The 24,480-nt window shown below is 43.7% G+C and overlaps 1 protein-coding gene across 1 annotated transcript in view; it reads right to left on the minus strand.

The window, feature by feature from the left end:
* The window catches only part of FMN2 (formin 2), a 180,324-nt gene that overhangs the window by 70,015 nt on the left and 85,829 nt on the right, over window positions 1-24,480 (minus strand). The window contains exon 7 of the mRNA XM_079969431.1: window positions 3,662-3,749. Within this exon, the coding sequence (XP_079825557.1) occupies window positions 3,662-3,749 (88 nt within the window). The remainder of the gene's footprint in view (window positions 1-3,661; window positions 3,750-24,480) is intronic.

Below are 24,480 nucleotides of genomic sequence, written 5' to 3' on the forward strand. Positions count from 1 at the left end.
GAGGGGGAGGATTTCAATTATGTATGGTTCATTAAAAATAATAATAACATTACCATTTTATTCAGTACTGAAATAATTAATTCATTATGATCAGCCCTGCCATGAGCCCCGGGGAGATGTATTGGCAGGGCTGGTCATGGGGGTGGAGAAATAGGGCAATAGTGAAGAACTAGATCATGGGGAGGGGTCCAGTGAGCTAGGAGGTCCTGATCTAGATGATGAAGAGGAGGCAAACAGGCTGCCAAGAGTAAGCCCCTCCCTGATGGCGGGACGCCATATCTATGTTGCAGTAAGAATTGCACATGAGAGCAGAAACCGGAAGCAAAGGAAAGTGCTGGTGTTGGAATACAACAGGAAGACAACAGGGAAGGAGAAAAAATATTCCATGCAGAACCACATTGGATTAATCCCCTTGCAAAATTAATGGTTGGAATATACAAATGCGATTGTAAGTCATAAAAGCCAGTGGCTGTGAACCTGAAGGATCAAGATCCGAATTATTGTCTAAGGATTAATTAAGAACTACTGCAGGACTTAGATAATTATTCCTTGAACCCCAGAACATGGGAAGTCACCAAATTATGTATAATTCGGCATTGGTTTTTTAAAAAAATTATTGTAATTTGGACTTGTTAATGTGGTTTTATTGGATTGTTAAAATAGAAAATTAATAAAAATTATATTAAAAGAAAAGAAGTGAACCCCTCCCTTAGTGACAGCTGATGCCCAGGTCATTGTGGCAGAGCACCCCAACTTGTCTCTGCTGCTGCTTCCCGTCCACAAAGTTTCCTCTTAGAAGTGATCATCGCAAGAAATTCCAGCCACCTCATATTTGCTTATTTCTGTCCCCTCAATATTGTAGCAATATTTGAAGTGCTGCCCTGGGGTTTCCAAATGAAACTATTCTCCCCACCACCATATAAACAAACAGATTCTTTACTAACAAAGTCACATAATTAATCCCATTCATGCCATTGCTTTGAATTGGAGTAGGAGGATACGAGTATTCCCCCCACTCCTGAATCTTCAGATAGACTTGGTTCTTCTAATTTTGGTCAGAGGAACTCAGGTAATTTCAGAGTTAATCCAAGGCGATCTTTTGAGTGTTCACTCCACCTAGCAAACTGGTGGATGATGTTAATTAGCTCTGGATCGGGATCAATCTTTATTTTGTTTCATTATTATAGCAGAATATATGTTCTAAGGTATACAGAATATACAGTGTAAATTATTACATTAGTAAAATCCTCGTTTTCCATTCTGTATGTATCTCATTCTGTTATTGTGACTTCCCTCCACCACAGCACGACATCCGCTGATATATCTTGAACTTGTCATTGTGTTATATATATTAGTTACTTTGGCCCTCAGAACAATCTTACAATAATTTTTTCCACTCCTTTACGAACTTAGTCCATGCATATCAATAAATCTGTTTTGGAACGATGTCTTTCATATATTCTTCTAAGCAGTTTCATTCCTTCTTAAGTTTTTGATTTGATTGAAGTCTAATGGCTGCTGTCATTTTAGGCAACTCTATGAATTCAAAGCTATGGTTTCCCCAGTAGTGATGTATTGAAGTGAGAGCTGGACCATAAAGAAGGTTGATGATTTGATGATTCTGAATTATGGTGCTGGAGGAGACACTTGAGAGTCCCATGGACTGCAAGAAGATCAAACCTATCCATTCTGAAGGAAATCAGCCCTGAGTGCTCACTGGAAGGACAGATCATGAAGCTGAGGCTCCAATACTTTGGCCACCTCATGAGAAGAGAAGACTCCCTGGAAAAGACCCTGATGTTGGGAAAGATGGAGGGCACAAGGAGAAGGGGACGACAGAGGACGAGATGGTTGGACAGTGTTCTCGAAGCTACAAACATGAGTTTGACCAAACTACGGGAGGCAGTGGAAGACAGGAGTGCCTGGCGTGCTCTGGTCCATGGGGTCACGAAGAGTCGGACACGACTAAACGACTAAACAACAACAAATGAATTCACATAATTAGTTTAATCAATCCTCTATTGAGGGGACATGGTCTTTCCTCTTGCATCCCAGGAAAGGAAAGGAAGAGAGAATCTGCCAGTTTTAGCACTAAAATGGTCTATAGGGATTTTTTTCTTGATTAAGTAGTTTGGAGCAAATGAAAATTAGAAGCTGATTTAGACTGTGCAAAGATATGTAGAAAGGTAGGCATGTCTGCTGGGCATTCAGTATCCAGTCCACTATCTGCACACCTTTCAATACTCATCACAAACTGCTCACTCTTAATCTATTATGGCTCATCAAACTCCTGGTATCATCACAGAATTATGTCCAACAGTTTCGAACAATGTTAGTTACTCATAAATACACACACTTCAAGAAAACGAACTGAGTACGGAGAACAAATGAAGGGAAATATAAAAATACTGCAAGAGACTTTGTAGGATAGAACAATTACATGCACTTAATCCTAATAGGATAAAAGGTTAAGCACAGTATTGCTTGACCCCTTCAGCGACTGACATTCATGCCATATTATTGTTAGCGTTGCATGTTAAGCAAGCAAATTTTCAATCAACTTGTGTTGGCTTTACCACAGACCCAGATGTTAGGCGGACTCCTTTGTTCATAAGGTTCTCATTATTAACTCAAACCAAGCTGAATATTTGACTGAAGGAAAGGACCATATCATTGTTTTCAGATTTCATTCTATGACTTAACTGAACTACATCTGCCAGCTTTTGAAATACCAAGTACTTCTTGGCGCCAGTACTGGCGCCTCAATCTGTGACTACCAGCCTAAATGCTTCAGCTTGGGGAAGTTTAGTAACCATGAAAATAACTTAGCAAAAGCTTAAGTTGTGATTAAAAGTTACTCAGAAATTGATGGTGCACACCAACATTTGCCCTGTGCGTAATTTCTTCCACAAAATAGAGCAAATGGAATTCACAATTAAAACAGGTAGGCTAGAAAAGTCAGAAAGATGTTTTCATGATTTATGAAGTCTGCAATATACTTGAAACCATATTTATTTAATAGGTAAGCTGGCACTATACAGCTCCATTCCATCTGCTTTAAATCTATTATAAGGACTTAGGAGGCATGAAGAACACTGCAAGTATAAATATAGCTCCACTTTTCACCTTTTTGCAAAGCCATCCTTTAATGTAAATAGGGAAGGAGGAATTACAGTCACCCCAAAAGATGTCTCCTGATATAAAACTTTCAAGGCTGTGCTACCAGTAAGTCTTCAGAAAGTATTATTGCAAAACACAATGCACTTTATAAGGAAAATGAGAATTTGAGTTTAAAAAAAGAAAAGTGCTCATAGTTAAAGCCACCAAGTGTTTAAACTGCAGTGATACTTCTTGTAAACTGGAATCAACAATGCTTTTTTCTAAACAGGCAGGAGAGAAGAGTATTTAACATTCTAGAAACCTCTGCATAGCAGAATGAAGTGCCTAAACTCTCATTCAGTTCATTGAGGTCCACATAGGAAACATATGAGACCTTAGATTTCAATTTCAGGCTGTAGCTGATACAGTATTCAGTCAGTTCTCCATACTGACAGACAGCAGAGGTATCAGTCACAAAGAACGCTGGCCATGATTTTCAATAGGAAAATATAAAGCCATTTCATGGAATAAAATCTATCTAATAAAAGTTTGTTTCATTTACCGTGCTGTATATCTTTCATGTCTAAATGAAGACTGGACATTAATATCCCAACTGCTTGCGATCGTTTGTTGCTTAATAACTTGACAACCTGCCAAAGAAAAGAAAATGTTGTTACTTCCCAGCAAGTTGCTTTTTCATGCCATAAATCATAAACCCAGTACCCACAAACTATATTTTACTTGTTAAAGAGCCCCAAACTGTTTGATAAAATTACTGTAAATGATTAAATTCAAAGTACAGTGGAGCCTCCGGATGTGCACGTGGTGAAACCTGGAAGTATACACTTCTGGGTTTGCCAGATTCGTAACCCGAAAGTTCCAGAGCAGTACATAACTAAAGGGGCCACTGTATTTCTCACACCTTTTCAGCCTTTGCAAGGAGGAATCTTGCCCCACCCACCAATCTGGAAACATGTGCACTTTTAGCTTCATCTTTTCATCCATGTTAGAGCCTTTGTAAAATAGGCTGTCAGATATATTTGATTTTGCTTTCAAAACCACACAACTATTTCCAGATTAGATGTAAGATAAAACTGTGGGAATATTTCTATAGTTGCTTTATTCGGCAGTATATATGTATAAAAGAAAATAACCATGCACATATTGGGATGCTCTAAGACCAATTCAAGGAAAAACAAAGAAACAAATACAGCATTTTAAAAAAGCAAGAATAATCACAGTGCGGAAGAAAGTTTCTTTGATCTTGGCAGGATAAGAATTAGCAAATATATTCCAGTTCAACACTTCCTTTTCCCATTTTTAGATTAAAAAGTGTAATTTTTTTAAAAAGAAAGGTAGCTGTATTTAACTCACATTTATTAAAAAAACACACACCAGAATCCAATGCCGTAAACCTTAATCTATCCAGTGGGTATCAGAAAGACACATTTCAACCATCAAAATTAAGAAGTGTTAGATCAAACAAGTCTTCTTTGGGAAGACTTAAGCATGTGGTTGAAATCAATGTGACAGAACTCTGCTTTGTCAGGCATAAGAGGTAGGCATATATAAAACTATTCTGTGTAACTTGAAGTACAGAGTCTAAAAAGAATATATGCACATTAATAATATGCTGGCTAAGAGAAAAAAATAAAGAGAAAAAGCTGACGCAAGGGAACGTGAAGTCAGGCCTAAAGGCGGAATTGGCAGTGGGAGATTCATGGTTGGATTTTCTGGGTCTTTTTTTTTTTTTTTAAGGTATATGCAGCCATGGGAATGGATGTGGGGATGCAGACCAATATTGTACACATAAAGAATTTAATCCTTTTCTTTTCCTGGTAACTTTGAGCAGGGTGCTGGGCAGAGAAACTATTTCAACTATAGGACTCAATTATACAGCTGCAAATGAAACATTTTAAGTTTGTTTTAAGTGCAATATACAATGTGACACTTGATGGCGATGGTGAGCCTTATGGAAAATCCAATGTATTTTTAAAAATGCTTTTTTAAAAAAGGCATTTTCAAAATAGTTTATAGATGTGTGTAGATTCCACCCAGGAATCCACACTGAGGTTTCTGTGGCTATGTCTGCCTTTTAAAGATATGCAGACGATCCAGTCACAAACACTCACAGTTCTACCCTAAGGACCAAACTAGTATGAATGAAATTACACAGGTTTTAAATTATTTTTAACAATTTTTTTTTAAAAGCAGCTGAAGTGGATCCATCTCAGGTGATGGATTACTGGGAGTGTAGAGGGAGTGTTTAAATTGTTCCACCCCCCCCCCGCTGTCATCCTAAGAAAAATCATCCCCCCCCCCCCGCTTACATTAGAAAGGAAGCCTTCATTGGTGTCAATTAACACATCTTACCTAATGAAAACAGCAGATTTAGGAATGGAAGATTTTCATCAGCAGGAGCAGCCTATACTATGTACCTGAGGCGAAATGGGAATGTGCCACTCCCCGCTTCCCACCCACTGTGCCTCCCCCAAACTTCTGCTGCCACCAGAATACCCCCTCACAGAAATTGGCAAGAACCAGGATGCTCCTCAAGGCACTGCTACTCATCTTCTCTGCCTCAGAGTGGGGAAGACGAGTGGCAATGCTACATGCAGGAATGCCTCTCTCTCACTGAACTTGGCCAGAGCTTGGGTGTTCTGCATGGTGGTGGTGCATGTCTTCTCTGCCCCAGGAGCAGGGAAGATGAGCAGCAGCACTACAAAATGCTTCCCTCTTGCCAGACAGAGGGGAACATTCCAGCAGCAGTGGAAGCGGCAGGGTGCTGCCTCTTGCGCTTCTGTCACCTGAGGTGAGTGCTTCACCCCACCTCATTGATGGGCCAGCTTTGTTCACCAGGCTTTTGGCAGAGAGCAGGAGTTAGACTTTCCCTCGCTACTCCCTGAAGATCTGATACTGCTCAAGCTCCCCAAGGCTGGTATTTATACTAAAAAAAAAAAAAAAAAAAAAGCACATGATAATTACATTCATTACTTGAGTCCCACTGAAATTTACTGTTTAACAGTCACTTGAAATTCACAGCTTCCAAGGGGCACAATTACTACACACTGGTCATGTTCAGACAAATGCTGACCATAAACCAAAGTTAGGTAAATTAATCTGCAAATGAAGCACACAGCTGAAGCAATTCCAGCTTTGCTCCTCTCCCCTTGAGGGGGAAACAAACCACAGAGTGGCTGATTTAGCATTATATTCAAACCAGTGCTTGTGGTTTATTTCTCCCACACTAGGAGTGGGGAACCTCTAGCCCACAGGTCCAATTTAGCCTGCCAGGCATCAAGATTTGGCCTGCAGACTTAGATGATCCAGTTTCCCAGCCCTGTCCTAAACAAACCACAACTGGGAAGCCAAGGTTTGTTCCTCAGCAAAAATGCTGGAGAATCACACTTTTGCAAATATTAACATTCAATTTTGCCTCTAGATTTCACCTCAAAACATTTTCTTTTAAGTACTTAGAAAAATAACGGGATTGTTTGTTGGGATTTAAAAATCTTTGGTAACGTATCTATTTGTTGAAAGTGACACACTTCTCAATTCAATGCTATAGTTACATGGGGCTATTCACAATACCATATGCATAAAATGCTTTCTGGAAGAAGAAAAAAGAGAGAGCAGGCAACTGTTAAGAGATACTAAGATCAGGTAGTTGGAAAGCCCCTTAATGCCAACATCATCCATTAGAGAAATGCTAAATTATAATCTTATTTGTTGGACAAGTGCTTTTTTGTGAATTGCCTTTAGATAATGAATCGTGAATATGTTGCACAAAATCTTTGTCTAGGAGGTGGAAGGTGCTGACCAACACAGGAGATCACCCACTTACAGGAAATGAATTCACAGACAAGACATTTCTAACTTTTAAATGGTGCAGCCAACCATGACTAAACAAGTACCAAAAGGAGTTGTAAGCAGCAGTGTAACAATGACTTTTTCCATTAAGAGTTCAAAAGCTGTGTTAAGTGAGTGAATGTTATTCTGTGTCTGGTGTCCATTATAATGCTTATGATATCCACAGAAGACTTAATTGTGTGGGTGTGGATGCATGTGTCATCCTAGAATTGCTACCATTTGATTTCAAAAATTCCTGCATGCTGGGGTGGTACATCCTATGCAGGAACCTGCAGGCAATGAGGAACAATCACACCAGCATTTGAGAGCCAAGTCATTGATTGGCAGCTTGACTGAGTTTAGTATTTTGCATCTACGGCCTACTGTAATGCATGTATGCAGGAGCACAAGCTGTGAAGTGAAGCTAACAACCGTGATATGCTGCTCCATGTGATGAAGGGGTCTGAGAGTTTCTGCGGAGCTTGAAAACTGGGGTCGTACTTGAAGAAAAAGGCATAGATAAAGAGAATATATTAAAACAAATATGTCAGAAACATGAAAGTGGAAGTGGGAAAAGTTCTTGGCTGATCTAGCTGGGCCCATTCAGCCTACAAAAACAAGATAAAAGCACACACGTGTACTAACCAAATACATATTATTTTTACATTTCAGGTGAAAGTTCTAAACATTTCTTAGCTAATAGACAGAAAACATGTATTAGCTAAGAGTCATAGCTCAGTAGTGGAGCACACACTTTGCATGGTTCAATCAAGGTTCAATCCCTTGCATCTCCTTCAAAGCAGGAAGGATCTCTGCCTGAGATGCAAGGGATCTGCTTACTGTCAGAAGAAAGAAAACTGGGAAAGAATGACCAAAAATCTGATATACAACAAGGCTTCCTCTTAGAATAGCAATATAATGATTACTTGACAAGCAAAGATAAGACATTTTGCTGTTGCATCATTATAAACCATAGCAAATACATAGCAATTACAGCGTGCAAATACATAGGGTGAAAACCACTCCTGCCATGTGCCACATCCAAATCTGCACTCATGTCTGGTATCTCTTCAACAAAGCCAAACCAGAGAGTTGTGTCTGGCAGCACAGTGGCAACAGGAGTAGAAGAGAAATGAACCAGGGATAGGAAGCCTCAGGTTTGGGGGCAAAATGTGGTCCTCCAGACCCCTTTATCTAATCCTCAGGACTCTCCCTAGACTGTGACACCTCCCCATGTCAGCCCCCTCTTCCTAGGCCACATCTCTCACCATCCCTGCATCACACCCTCTCTGAATGCTTTTTTCCTGACTGAAAGATGAAGAGAGAGAGGTGTGTGTGTTTGTGTGTGTGATGCTTACATCAACACCCATTGTTCCACCCACTTTTTGCCTCTGGCCCTGCCCACCACTGGCATGCTGCCCTTGAAAGGTTCCCCATGATGGAGTGTGGGCCTCAGGCTGAAAGACATTCCCACTCCCTGGTTTGGAATGAAGTGCAATCCAGGCGAGTCTCTTCCTTTTATGTATCTGTCACAGCTGCATCTGTCCAACACCTAAGCAGGAAAAGCAAATAGTATCCCAGACCCCCAATTTAAAGTGCGTAGCACTCAAGACCAAGTTATTTTGGTACTTGAGACCGAAAGATCCCACAAATGCCTCCTACCTTTACGACAATAAAGATACAATAACAATACATTAAATAGCTAACATCATGTGCCCTTCCATGATACCATATGCCCTTTCATGATACCATGGCTGGTATCTCTTCAACAAAGCCAAACCATAGAGTTGCGTCTGGAGTACAGTGGCAACAGGAGTAGAAGAGAAATGAACCAGGGATAGGAAGCCTCAGGTTTGGGGGCAAAATGTGGCCAAATTAGCTGCCTGAGATGCCTCACGCTGTCTAATGGTAGGGCCAGCCCTGGTTTTCATCCAGATGGGGACGGTGTCAGGATAGTTGCGGGTCAATTTAAAAAAAACTGTGCACATCAAACTATATGTTTATTTCTGGTTTGGTGCCCACCAAGGTCCATAAATCTAACGAATAGGGAACGTGTGGCAATTGTCTTTATTTGGTCACCAGCACATATAAAGTTAAATATTCCCCAAAATAAAAATAAATGCTGAATGAATTCAATAGTATCATATTTCCTCCAGCACGGTGGCTGCAACAATACATGGCTAATTCACAAAATATGAATATTAGCATAAAGGCCTAAAGCAGTTCCCACAATTAGAAATAAAATAAACCCATTAACTGCAGCCATGTAAGCCTACAGGCTACAGACTAGTGACGCCATTAAGCAGAGAAACTACAAAAGTTTGCTAATCAAATCTCTAAGAGATCAAACAATTTCAGACACAATAGAAATCTCCCCCTTTTTAGTTTAGAGTTTGGAACTGCACTTTAAAAACAACTTTTAAAAATATAAAGGAAGCTAACGATACTATCAGCATGCTAACGTCTATGACCAAGTTCCTAACTGTTGAGTGGCCTGTATTGTTGATCAGTAAACAGTGACATGCCAAATTTGTTCCTGTATAGATAACACAAGCAAAAAGAGTCAGATATTTAATGAAAGGCAATGCAATACAGATGTCAGATAATTAAATACTTGGAGCAAAAGAAAAAGAAAAAAGAAAACCCCCTTCCCCCAAAATAGTATCTACCTCATGCAGAATTCGTTTTGCAAAAGTTCTACTTTCTGGAACAAATTTAATTGCTGATATTAACAATGTCTCAAAGTTGTTACTCATTACAACTGGCCAAATTACTAGTTGACGCTAGTAAAATGAGCCAGAGGTTTTCAACTCAACAGTACAATAGTAATTACTAAATGACAAATGTAATGTCTCTTTTAAAGACTGTAAAACTAGGCCAAGTAGGTATTACTTAGCTATGGCAGCTCTTCTCCCAGATGTTAATCCCATAGTTTAGCAACAATGTTTTATTCAAAAGTGGTAACAGAAGAAAGTGCAATAGAAATGCCATGTGACTTCCCATACAGATTAGAAATGGTGCCAAGAATGAATGTTACTGCTACTATGGTACTAAAGGCATTTTTCTTTCAGTGATTATGCAGGGTGTCATGGGCTGGTTTATTTTGATTTTGAACCTGGTGCTTTTACCTCTATAAATTAGAACTTTTTTTTTCTAGGAGAAAAGACTGCAATTTGCAAATAACAGAATTTTAGTATTCCTACAAATACAACTAAAATATAGGCCTAAAAATAACAAAGAGCACATAGCTGGAGATGAAGCTTTGAAGAGACACTACCTAAACAACAGGAAAAACTTTCAGTCAGTTAAGAGCAGTTAAGAGCCTCTCTCGGGAGGTTGTAGACTCTCCTTCCTTGGAGGTTTTTAAGCAGAGGTTGGGTGGCCATCTGTCATGGATGCTTTAGCAGAGATTCCTGCACTGCAGGGGGTTGGACAAGATGACCCTTGGTGTTAGGTTGTGGGCGAACATATCAGATGACACAGCGATTCTTCAAAAGCAGCTCTTTATTTGTAAGCTGGAACAGAACTAACTGAGGAGCTCAGTCAGCCTGCTTATGTAGAGCTCCAGAACAATTGTAACTGTTGCAACTTTCTAAAACTATCCAATCACAGAATGTCACTTTTCGATCCTTCATTTGCATAACTATCTACAGTCTCCCCCTGCTGGCCCAGGGTAACATCAGTACATAACACTTGGGGTCCCTTCCAACTCTACAATTCTGTGATACCTACTAAAATAAATATGTTGACAGTGAGTCTCTCTCCCTCTCTTCTTTCACACTACTCAGGAGTGGGTGGCTGTATGAACACTGTCCCCTCCTATCTGCAGCTTTAAAGATCAGGTGCCGTCTGTGAAACATGTGTTCCCTCTTCCACCCTTTTCAAAACAAAATTCCTTCTAAAGTTTAAGAAAAGCCTTGGCCCAACTTGAACACTGAAAACTCTGATTGGGGTTTAAACTATTTGAAAAAAGGGAAGCTTATTGCTGGAAATTCCCCTTCTTTTGTCTCACAGGGCACTCCAAGGCCTGGATGTTAGCTCCTCAGAACTCTTTCTCTCTCACTATTACTATTTATTTATAATGGCTGAGCTCTGGGCCCACCCGAGCTCAGGCAGGGACAGTCTGAGATGGCTGAAGGGCCTTCAGCATCATGATTCGGCCTTCGCTGCTGGGCAGATGAAGGGGTTAACCCTGAGGTCTTGGAATGCCCTCTGGGAGTCATTAGAAAAGAAACTTAAATGCTGATTTCTGATCCTCCTCATCCTCCTTATTTATTAAATTTCTAGACTTCCGGGTTAGCGCTGCCGATTAATGGCGGATTCCCTCCGAGCTCCGGAGGGAATCGGCTCCGCAGGATCGGGTCTTGTCCGCGCCGGCGACGCGGGGACCCTTAAAAATCACAGGCGCGGATGCCTGTGAACGTGGTGACTCGGCGGGCACCATTTGCGCCCCCCCAAACCGCGAAGGAGCCTTTTTAAAGGCTCAGGAACGGGGACGGGGGACGGCGCGGTGCTGTGAGTCGATTGCTCCTTCTGCGGAGCGAAGCCGCATGCCATTGCCAGAGAAGCGCTGACTTTTTCCTTGAAACATTCGGACTCAAAAACAAGAACCCGTGAGTAAACATGGAATTTGGATCTTAAACAAATTTTTCCTGAATTGGGAACGAGCGGGGAAGGGTCAAAAAGGAAGTCGCCCCCCCCCCCTTTGAGTAGATATTCTAACGCAAAGAGCTGGCAACTTAAGGTCGAGAGAACTTTTTTAAAAAAAAAAAAAAAAACTTCACGGCTTGACGATATAAACTTTACCGGAGGATAAACTTGACGTTTGGAGCTAAAGTTTCACCCCCCCCCCCAGAACCCGGGGACGCCCCGTGAGAGAACCTGTTGAGGAACTATTGAAGATTTTGACAGCTGTCAAATAGCTGTCAAAAGGAAAGGATAAAGGGAACTTTGTCTTTGTTGCATCTGCTGGCTATATTTGTTGCAACTTCTAGAAAATAAGGGAGAGCAGCTACAAATTAACCTACTGACTGGTTTTTAAACTGAGAGACACTGTAAAAATGGCTGAAAGAAGCAATAATCAGACTAAACTCAACAAAATACTGGCTCTCCTGGGAAAGTTACAAGATCAGACAGATGTTTTGACTACAAATGCGAACACCCTGGCCTTGGCAGTAAACAACATTGCTGAAACTGACAGGGAGTGGAGGCAGGAAGTTTATATACATCAACAACAAGAGGAATTCGAGAGTCACGAGACTGTGGATTTTGAGGAAAAGGAAGGTGGACTGGTAATTTTGCAGATGTCAAGGGAGAATTACAACTTGGGGCCTGGCATGCAGACAACAAAGGAGAATAAAAACTTGAGGTGGAAAGTTTGGACTGAGTTGGAAATTGCAAATTTGAGAGTGGAGCACCTCATTAGCATTAATCTTAAATATGCAGGGCCAACTGGAAAAATCATGGATCTTGTTGGGTCAGAGCCCCTTCGAGCCTTGGGGCTTAACCTAAAGGACTATCCAAGAGGCCGGCAGAGAGGAACTGAGGGTGACTTGAGAGCCTCGGACGTGAGATCTCCAGGTTAAACAGTATTGATTGATGAACATTTATTGGGGACCAAACCGGGAAAGGGGGGTTGGAGTTTGATAATCCAAAGGGTACAGAATTCTTAATTATTTACTTTTAATTTGTTTTGATATTTGTATGGAAGTTGAGAAAGCTATGGAAGGGAAATATTGACTTTAAGAAGTATGTTAAAGAATAAGAAATGATGTATAAGATGTTTAAGATTAGATAAGCTAAAATTGGTGTCTAAAATGGTTAAAAGGAAATGAAAATGAGGAATGTAATAATAATTTTATGGAAGAATGAGGAAAGGTAAAATTACAGTATGTCAAATTATTAAGTTTAAGGTTGAGAATTAAGTAATAAGGATTTGCAGGACTAATAACTTGAATTGGAATACAAGAAGGGGAGGGGAGAGGAGGTCTAAGAAAGAAGTTATATGAAAATAAGCAATTGAAATTTCATTTGTTTTTAATTGTTTTCTTTTTCTAAATTTTTGTATCTTCTGTTGTTTTTTCTTGTTTTTTTTGTGTGTGTTTATGTGTATTATTGAAATGCTAATAAACATTTATTAAAAAAAAAAAATATTTATTAAATTTCTATAAACAAGAACCCTGATTAAATAGGAACCCTGTTACAGTCGCTTCCAACGTTTCGGGGGAGGGGGAGTAGAAACCATGCAGTAAGATGGCAGCCTCCTGGCCTCTTCATGAAGGTTTAGCCATGCTTTCCCTCTTCCTACTTTTTAAAGGCCTACTTTTCAGAAAGCTAGTGCTCTGATTGTATGGAGTCCCAACATGTGAATCGCTGCTCATGTGGAGGGGTTCCTTTCTAGGCATCTATGTGGGGGCATGGTTAGGTCAGGGACATGAAGACAGGTATAGTGTCAGCAGCATAGCCCAACTTCTGTACACTCCCCCCTTTAAGGCTAATGTCTGGAATGGGATGAATTCTAACGTAAATTTCCAAAACAAATTATATAATTCCTCAATTTTCACTGTCTAGTATTTTCTCCCGGTATGGGGGGAAAGAAGCCATGCAACCCCAGAGCTTGTCTGAGTAAGCTCTGAGAGACTTTATCCCATCCAACATATAAGCAGGAGCTTCTGCTCACACAAATGAATGTTCACTGACACATTTAGGTGACTATCAACATTCATGACCTGAATTTCTGTAGGCTGAGAGACCTAAAACCCTACAGTAATAAAATTAGAAATGCAGTCATCTGTGTCATATGTCTCCAATCAGCCATGACAGCCCTGGTATTCTGGTCCCTGCCCCAGGTACTATACTATACTATACTATACTATACTATACTATACTATACTACACTACACTACACTACACTACACTACACTACGCTATCCCTATTTTTTATTTGTTGGGATGCCTAAATTTTGCAAACGTGAGTTGCCGGTTTGACATTCTTCAGGGTTCAGTCTCCTTCCCCATGTATATGATTAAATATCTGCATGGGTGGGGGAAGGGGAAAAGATGGCTCTAGACTCTCCAACACATATATGTAAATTCATACTAACATTTAAGGCTTCATATAGTGCATAGCGGAGCCTGGTGAAGCTCGTTTTGAATGACTGACACGAGATTGTGTGACATTTTGTTTTTCTAGCATATCTTTAACAAAAGAACAAACAACTACATGGTTTTTTAAGCAGCACAGGACAAGCTGTTGTAGAGTAAATAAATACAGCAAAAAGCAGACATAGTGGTGCTTCCTGCCATTTGTAATGGGGGAGCTTAAGAAGTGTTCCTTACTTACTATGGGAATGGGGGTGTTATAAGCACGTTCCTATTTTCATCTGTAACATGTTGGAGGGTCTGGAATATATGACCACTGCCTTTAGAAATTCTTTATTTAAAAATAGCATTCCTGCCAGTTGCACTAGGTTTCCAAGTTAGGAAAAGCACATTTTCATACTCATTTCAATTTTCTTTATTGCCACCCATTATCCTCTTCTGATGTCCTTTCAGCTGCAAAGAGTGTGTAGCTGCACTTTGCAACAGAACCTTCCCATCTTATGTCATGACAAACATCTTTTCGATCATTATTCAATATTAAATATAACTTCCACATAACTGATTAATGCTGCCTATGTGTGTCAGAACCAGAGCCACGTTAAGAAAAATGAAAACACCCCTAGCATAAGTTTCAATTTCTCTCGCTACTCATTCCCCCAATCAATCCTAATATTCTATTTTGTAAATCAAAGTCTTTAAACTGTAAGCAACCTTTCATTTTGTTTTTATCATTAGAAGATTCAACTGGCTGGGTGGAACAAACACAATTACATGAGCTGCTTTACAGAACTAATCCCTGTTTAATATATTTGCTATAGCTTAATACCCCTTTGTATGACATTGGATGAAAAATTTATCAGATTGTTTAGATTCACATACACAGTAATATGTAAAAACAATAAATAACACATTCTCCAACGGGAGACAGAACAATAGATTAAACATTTCTCTCATTAGAAAGAATCACAGATTCCTCAGTTTTAAAAAGTGCTGAAAACAAGCGAAGGGATGTTTAAACTGGCCAAAAAAGAAGAAGCCTATTTTTCTTTCTTTCCTGAAATACCACTTTTTGACTACATTTAGCTTATTATTTCATGGAACTAACAGCCTTTTGTGACAGAATAGGCTCATAGATTTATAAAGAAAGGTGGATCCTTAGAGCTGAGTTTTTAAAAGCCTTATGCAGCACAAAAAAAGAAAGCAGTGAAGCCTAAAGCCAGAGCTCTGTGGGGCTTGGATGCACACATGGATGTTTTAGACATTACTGCCCCCACCTGAGCACTGCTGAAAATTTTTAGTGGTGCTTCCACTAATAAGCGGCAACATTCAAAAACTTTCTGTTCCAGGTATGACTGAGCTATGATCCTCATATAATATTCATAGAACCATCCAATGTGCATGGAAGCTCATGAATGCCAGCACAGCCACTGTTGGGTTATGTCAGCTCTAGCATGCGTAAGCTCCACATAGTTGCAGAGAGCTGCTAAATGCTTACAGTTTCACATAAAGCACCTGCAGAGGGACAAGCTTTTCAGAAGTGCTTTCACTGGGACAGAGATGGGGTCTGAACAGAAACTCAAACTGTTGAACTTTAAGAGATATTCATTGTTAAGTTGTGGGTTGACATAGCAGACGACACAGCGATTTCTCCAAGTAGCTCTTTATTTTGTAAGCTGGAATAGAACTGACTGCAAACAGCTCAGCCGGCCTGCTTTTATAGGCAGCCGGCTGTCAACATTGTAGCAACAACAGCCCAGAGTTCCCGCCTAAAATAACTGACGTGGACCTGAGTGAAAACTATCTACAGACCTGAGTGAAAACTATATACAGTATCCCCCTGCTGGCCCAGGGTGAAACTTCACTACATAACACCCCTCCCCACCGAGATAAGGCGTTAGTTACAATCGTAATGGTTTCCTTATATACAGCACTACGCGTAATGGTTCAATTAGGCACAAAAGCATATCGGTTACATTTCCCATACTTAGACCAACAGTGATACATGTCCAACAACATAGTCCTTTAAATAAGTTGGGCGCTTGGGAACTCTGCCAGACCGCCGGGGACTGGTAGCCAAGTCCAGAGGGCCACACAGTTCTTGCTGAGGCTGTGGTGCGACCCTAGGTGGCGTTGGAACCAACTCCCCTGGAACCGCTGCTGTGGGTGGAGCCTCCGCAAGTGGAGTGGTCTGAGTCTGTGGTAAGTCTGGCAGACCCTCTGAAGTGGCTTGGTTCGGCTCCACGCTGGCAGTTTGCGAGGGAGGTGTAGGTGGGGCCTCGCCATCTGTACGTGCCTCTTCTGGAGCCGCAAGCGCAGTTGGGGGCACCACGGTAGTGTCCAAGTCCCCAACCCTGCGCCTAAGCTGGTCTATGTGCCGTCGCCACAAGCGTCCGTCTTCGAGTGCCACCTGGTACGAGCGAGGTCCAGTGACTCCCACTACTGTGGCTGGCACCCAAGGAATGTCCCCCACATAGTTCCGGGCAAAGACCTGGTTTCCTGGGACAAATGACCGTGGCGCGTTGGCACAGCCTGGGGGTTCAGCCACGGCAAAGTTCGGGTGTAGCCGGTCGAGAGGTGACCTGAGGCGGCGGCCCATAAGCAGTTCAGCAGGACTCTGCCCTGTGGCCGCATGAGTGGTGATGTGCTGCACGAACAAGTATTCGGCGACCCGCTCATGCCAGTCTCCCCGGTCCAGGTGCGCCAGTGCCTCTTTTGCCGAGCGCACCATTCTTTCCGCTTGCCCGTTGCTGGATGGATGAAAGGGTGCCGTTAGGGCATGGCGGATGCCCAGTCCCAAAAGATACCGCTCAAACGTGCCTGACGTGAACTGCGGTCCGTTGTCAGAGACAAGGACATCAGGACACCCATGCATTGCAAACAGGCCTCGCAGCACCCGGATGACAGCTTCGGGAGTGGTGGAGGGCATCAGGGCGACCTCCAGCCATTTGGAAGAGGCGTCCACCACTACCATAAAGGTCCGGCCGTGAAAGGGGCCAGCCAGATCGATGTGCACCCTCGACCAGGGTGTCTTTGGCGTCTCCCAGGTTTGTCCCTTAGCTGCCGGTGGTGCAGGCCTCGACTCTTGGCACGCTTGACAGGCGGACACCCAGGCAGTGATGGCATCGTCCATATTAGGCCACCAGACGTAACACCGAGCCAACGCCTTCATTTTGACAATTCCCGGGTGGCCAACGTGCAGAGCCTTCAGGACGCGCTGACGGAGTCCCTGGGGAATCACGATGCGGTCTCCCCACAGCAGACAGCCGCGATGAGCTGAGAGTTCATGTTGTCTGGTTGCGAAGGGCTGGAACTCCGATGCAAAAGGCCCTTGTGGCCACCCCCTCCACACCCAGTTGAGCACCCGGCTGATGGTGCGATCCTGGGCAGACGCGGAGGCCACAGTGGCAGCCGATACAGGCGCTGCCGGAAGATCCTCAATCAGAAGGAGCGATGAAGCTGGAGCCAGGTCTTCCACAAATGCTAGAAGAGGGCAACGGCTGAGGGCGTCGGCATGGGCCATCGATTTCCCCGGGCGATGGATGAGCCGGTAGTGGTAGGCAGCCAGGAAAACAGTCCATTGCAGCATGCGTGGTGAGAGGACCGGTGGAGTTGGACGATCACCGGCGAGGAGGCCCAGGAGTGGCTTGTGGTCAGTGATGAGGTCAAAAGTCCTGCCATAGAGGTATTCATGGAACCTCTTCACTCCAGCCACAAGTGCCAGTGCCTCCTTGTCGAGCTGGCTGTAATTCCGTTCCGTCGGAGATAGCGTCCTGGAAAAGTAGGCGAGCGGTGCTTCTCTTCCGTCTGGAAAACGGTGACTAAGGACAGCACCGATGCCAAAAGGTGAGGCGTCGCAGGCAAGGACCAGCGGCCTGGATTCACTGTACTGTACCAGCACACTGTCTGATGAAAGGAGAGCCTTGACCGCGTTGAAGGCCGCCGTCTCCCGATGACCCCAGGCCCAAGGCGTCTTAGTGCTAAGGAGTCGGTGAAGAGGCTCAGCCACTGTGGCTTTGTGGGGCAGGAACATGTTATAAAAGTTCAGCAGCCCCAGGAACGCCTGCAACTCCATCTTGTTCTTTGGGGTGGGGGCCTGCTGGATAGCGTGGATCTTGGATGTGGTCGGGTGAAGGCCGGAGGCATCAATAAGATAGCCCAGGAACTCTACCTGTGGAACGGTGATCTGGCACTTCTCCCTCTTTACCTTGAGCCCGGCCTCTTGGAACCTGGTCAGCACGGCACGGAGGCGCTCGAACAGCTGCTGGTGTGAGTCTGCAGACACCAAGACGTCATCAAAATATGGTACCACGCCCGGAAGCCCTTGCAGGAGATGCTCCATAAGGCTTTGGAAGATGCCAGGAGCCACACTCACCCCGAACTGCAACCGGCGGCAACGGAATGCCCCCCGGTGGGTGACGATCGTCTGGGCTTCAGCAGTGGCATCATCGACTGGCAGTTGTTGATAGGCTTGGGCAAGGTCCAGCTTAGCGAAGACCTTACCCTCACCCAGGGAATGCAGCAGGTGTTGGACAACAGGAACCGGATAAGCGTGCTGCTGAAGTGCCTTGTTGATCGTGCACTTGTAGTCAGCGCAGATTCTCACCGACCCATCTGGCTTGACAGGCGTGACGATGGGGGTTTCCCACTTGGCGTGGTCAACCGGCTCCAAAACTCCTTGGGCGATCAGTTTGTCCAGTTGTTCGTCCACCTTAGCCTTGAGAGCAAAGGGAACCCGGCGTGGCTTTAGCTTGATGGGGGCGACTTGTGGATCAAGGCTAAAGGAGATGGGCGTACCTGTATATTGCCCCAAGGTGCCGTCAAAAACCTCGGCAAAGTCTTTGACCAGACCCTCAGTCTCTGCGTTAGAGATGCACTTGATGCCGGTGACTTCCAGGCCGAGGGCATCAAACCAATCTAGCCCTAGGAGACTTGGCCGCTGACCTTCGACCACCACCAACCGGAGCAGGCCCGAAAAATCCTTGAAGGCGATCCGGAACCGGCCAACGCCTACCACGGGAATGTCGTTTCCCTGGTAGTCTCTCAGGTGTACGTGGTGAGAGTCGAGTTGCCTTTTGGACACTCTGGGTACCAGTCTTTTGATGGTGCTCCATGACACGATGGACAGGGCAGACCCGGTGTCGATCTCCATGTCACATGGAGCTCCTTCAATGAGCACCGTGACGTTCAGCTTGCGTCGCGTAGGCGAGTCGGTTTGGCCAATCGTGGTTCCAGACGGGCAGCGGCAGTTGGTGAGAGCGAAACAACTTTCCTTGGCAGACTGGAGTGAAGACTTGGACTTGCGAGTCGATGAAGGGGGGGTGTCAGACGGAGCCGATCGGCAGACCTTAGCGATGTGGCCCCTTCTGGAACACTTCCTACAGATGGCGTCTCTGAATCGACACTTGGCACGGGAATGGTTGTCTCCGCAGCCGACACATTCTGGTTGGCCCTTGGACTTCTGTTGGAACTTCCTGCGCTCCCGCTTTGTCTGGTGCACGTCATCGTCTTCACTGGAGGATGCCTCATCACTGCTGGCCTCTTCATGATGCACCGGAACTGGCTCCCTAGCAAGACGCGGGCTGCTGGACTTGCGGATCTCCTGGGCGGAGCGTTCAGCAGCTTCTGAGGCCACAGCCTCCTCAATGGCTTTCTGTAGCGTGAGGTCTGGTTTGGCGAGGAGACGCCGTTGCAGATGGATGTCCCGGACCCCGCAGACGATTCGATCCATCAGGGCATCGTCTAAGTCTCGGAACTCACAGTGCATTGCAGCCTGTCGCAGGGCGGTGGTGTAGTTGTTGATTGACTCCCCCTCTGCCTGGTTCCGGTGGTAGAACGCATGGCGGGCAGCAATCTTGGACGGCTTTGGTGCGTAGTGGTTTCGGAGCTTCTCTTGGATCGTGTCCCATGGTGTTGCCTGGACTGCTTCAGGCGCAACCAATGCTCGGGCCGTCTCAAACACCTCAGGCCCACAGAGGCTGAGGAATAGGCCCCGCTTCCGATCCTTTGATACTGTTGTCAGCTCGTTGGCTTGGAGGTAGCAGTCGAACCGAGTGAGGTAGGAGTCCCATGATTCAGAGGCTGGCGCAAACGGCGGTAGAGGCACAAGTGAAGCCATGATTCCGATGCCGGCGTGAAGGGCGATGGATGGAACACAGTGCTCTTAGCCAGAACAGTCAGCTCTGAATTGGTTCTGTCCAGTGATTTCGCTCAGTGATTTCGCTCTGTGATTCAGCTCAGTGATTCAGCTCAGTTCAGAGGCTGGCCGCATCTGGCTGTGCTCTGATGTCCATCGATCCCACCTTCGTCGCCAGTGTTAAGTTGTGGGTTGACATAGCAGACGACACAGCGATTTCTCCAAGTAGCTCTTTATTTTGTAAGCTGGAATAGAACTGACTGCAAACAGCTCAGCCGGCCTGCTTTTATAGGCAGCCAGCTGTCAACATTGTAGCAACAACAGCCCAGAGTTCCCGCCTAAAATAACTGACGTGGACCTGAGTGAAAACTATCTACAGACCTGAGTGAAAACTATATACAGTATCCCCCTGCTGGCCCATGGTGAAACTTCACTACATAACAGATAGGATTTAAAAAAAACAAACAAACATAAACTATATCTTTAACTTTTTTAAAAAATCATCTGCTGCAGTGCTTTAACAACAACAAAAATCCAGGCAACCTTTTGGATAACTTCACTTCTTGCAAAGCCTAGTGGTCTAGAAAAACCCCCTGAAATATACAGTACTGTAAAGGAACTATATCACTGAAAAGGACAGAAATAGAATTACACAAGGTTTTGGAGGAGGAGGAGGGAAATTTTACTCAGTGGAAAGTTATTGAGATTGCAGTTTCACTTAGGAGGGGGAGACCCCCGAATCCCCCAGTTTGCCTGTTATTCCATTCATATAGAGAGCTAATACACACCCTAAAGGTAAAGGTAAAGGTACCCCTGCCCATACAGGCCAGTCGTGACTGACTCTGGGGTTGCGTGCTCATCTCACTTAAGAGGCCGGGAGCCAGCAGTGTCCACAGACACTTCCGGATCACGTGGCCAGCGTGACGAAGCTGCTCTGGCGAGCCAGCACCAGCGCAGCGCACGGAAACGCTGTTTACCTTCCCGCTATAAAGCGGTACCTATTTATCTACTTGCACTTAGGGGTGCTTTCGAATTGCTAGGTGGGCAGGAGTTGGGACCGAACGATGGGAGCTCACCCCGCCGCGGGGATTCGAACCGTCGACCATACGATCGGCAAGTCCTAGGCACTGAGGTTTTACCCACAGCGCCACCCGCGTCCCAATACACACCCTAGTATATACCTAAAAGAAACACGGATCAGCAGCTAGGCCCCCCTCCATGCTACACTGGTTGTGGAAAAAAATCAGGGAAATTTCCACAGCCATTTCAAGGAAAACATCTTTGTCATGTTAGCATGCTAGACCCTAGGTGCACCTCTATCTATTGCTATTTCTATAATAAATTATAGGGTTGAGGGTGTAGAATTTAGTGCTGAACTAAACTGCTTTTGAAGTGCTACCAGAGTTTAGTTAAGATAAATTTATCTCCTAACACTTCAAGCAGGACACTGATATAAAACTAAAATTAGATCAGCACTCGGGCAACTATCAACTGAGCTCTTCACTAACTGCAGCATGAAGGAGGCACTACCTTCCAATACACTACTGAAACAATATGGCCATTGTTTATGGTTGGTAGTTAAAACAGTGTGTGTGTGTGTGTATGTATGAGAAGAGCCATGCTGCATGGGCCTAAAAATCTAATCCAGCACCCTACAGTAACAAACCAAATGCATATGAAGGGCAATAGGCTTCTCCTGTTGTTACCTAGTAACTAGTATTCAAACTCTTAAACAGAGGTTGGGTGGCCATCTGTCATGGATGCTTTAGCTGAGATTCCGGCATTGCAGGGGGTTGGGCTAGATGATCCTCGGAACCCCTTCCAGCTCTACAATTCTATGATTCTGTGACTTACAGTTCTGAACCTGGAAGCTGCATATAGCCATCGTGACTAGCATCCACTGATATTGCCCAATGACTAAATAAAGTACAATATCTTGAAGTATGTTATGTGTGGCTTGTTGTCAGATGAACTAGTATCAGAGTTAAAAAAGACTATAAGCCCCGTATCTGAATTATATTGTGGATTATGACATGGTAAGTTCTTATATTTTTAATATAGAGGAAGCTTGTTAATTTGTCATTTTAATTGTTTTGTTGTATTTTTCATATAAATTGCCCTGGGAATTTGATTGAAGGGTTGGGTCGAGGGTATATAAAAGTAAAATAAAACTAGCTCTGTTTCTCTTTCACACAACATTGAGAAACCTTCCTTTCAGCCTTTAGAATTAACATCCTCTATACAACTATTCTGAGTGTGTGGCCTTGAGATTACTGTACTCAATGCTTTTATCTGCCTTCGATCTTGTTCTTCCCTAAGCTCTGTTGTTGTTTTTTCTTGCCCACCAAGAACAAGAGTTAAGAGGATCCCCTCTCAGGCTATGTGTTGGTTACCATAGCAACTCCCTATATTCTCAGTCTTCAGAATACTACAGTACAAGTTTGGTTCCTATAACAACATTATAAAGGCAATAAAAATGAATCTGAATCTCAGGTAACTTGAGACTGAAGTAACAAATGCTACAGGAGAATTGGTATTTGGAGAAATGCCACTTTGAGGAACAGAGTTTCAAAACATAAAAGAAACATCTTTCCAGAACAGCAGTGTAGAAAAGCTCCTGGAGTGTTTTAGGCCAGAATATTTTATCTGTCTGGTAGCAATAGCAAATAAGAAAGACAACTGGACTATTTCTTAAGTTACTTGTGAAACCTAAAAAATTTGATGAATGTTCCTTTTCCCCCTAACACAAACACTTTACCAAGAATAAATCCCAGGTCATATATTTTTAATTGTTTTCCTTTAATGCATGGTATTTCAGTCTGTCCCAATAATTAAGAATAATAATTTAGATATTGCTTAAACACAGAAAGAACGTATACACATCCAAAGGAAACTCAGTGTTATGCTTCCTGCCCTGCCCATGCTCTCTCACCTATGTACACATGGATGGGAATCACTTGCTTCTGGTGCAATCTCATACTGCTTATTATTGCAGATCTTTCCCATCAGGTTCCACAAAGTGCAACACAAGGAAACCTACGGTATACTCCATGGGTAGGCAAATTAAGGGCCAGGGGCCGGATCCAGCCCAATTGCCTTCTAAATCCGGCCTGCGGACGGTCCAGGAATCAGCGTGTTTTTACATGAGTAGAATGGGTCCTTTTATTTAAAATGTGTCTCTGGGTTATTTGTGGGGCATAGGAATTCGTTCATTTCCCCCCCCCCCCAATATAGTCCAGCCCCCCACAAGGTCTGAGGGACAGTGGACCAGCCCCCTGCTGAAAACGTTTGCTGACCCCTGCTATACTCCATATTCATTTGGCCATTCATTGCAAACACCACGTCTTGTTGGATGCCACCTTGAATAAGCAATAGTAGCCACTTGATTTAGTTTGAGATACGTAAAGAGTGAGTTGGGAAAGCCTCTATTGTTTGAAAGCTTCAAATATTCCATAGTACTCTCTCACAATCATGTATTTTATTCCTGGTATTATGTGTTATCTTCAACACATGAAGTTTCAGATCCAATGAATAAATGTAGAAGAGATGCTTTATTAACAAGCAAACACCCATCTATGTACAGTATCCATCAACTGAACTTAACCTTCTCTAACGGAAGCTTACTGACCAGCTTGCTTTAAAGAGTCTATTCATCTTACAAAGATACAACAATGTATATCAACATGGTGTGTGTGTACAAAGGGGGCTGCACAACAGGGGAGAGGAAGAGACATGGAAACGGCAGTGATCTGTGTACAAGGGAGAGTTGAGAAAAGGGGAAGAGTGGAGGGGGAAAGTGAGTGAAGGTGAACAGGAGAATGCAAAAGGGGGGTTACAAAAAAGAGGGAGTAGGAGGCATGGGGTTGGGTTTGAAGATGAAAGCAGGAGCATAGACAGATCTGAAGAAGAGGAAATGATAGTGGCTTTATAACTGGGCAGAAGGCAAAAAGGGTGCAACGGCTGGACAGAGGAAGATGCAGGAAGTTACTATGGGGGTGGTTTGTGTGCAAGGTGGAGGTTGCACAAAAAGAGGTGGGGGAGAATGGACATAGTCGTGAAAGGAAAAACAGGAGTGCAAAGTTGTGCTGCAAGAACAGAACAGATAAGTGGCTTCAGAAATGGGGTTGGGAAAGTGAAAAATGAGCTCTGTAGCTGCATGGGGTAGGAAGGGGAAGTTCTAAGGGGTTAATATGCGGTTAATGGCAGGGAGTTGGTGAGCAGAGAGAATGGGGATGCAGCCTCTAGTTATTTTATATTTTGACAGAAACTAAATATTGATTTAGTGCCATAGTATTTGA

The sequence above is a fragment of the Podarcis cretensis genome (assembly GCF_951804945.1).
Source record: "Podarcis cretensis genome assembly, chromosome: 3".
NCBI classification, from domain to species: domain Eukaryota; kingdom Metazoa; phylum Chordata; class Lepidosauria; order Squamata; family Lacertidae; genus Podarcis; species Podarcis cretensis.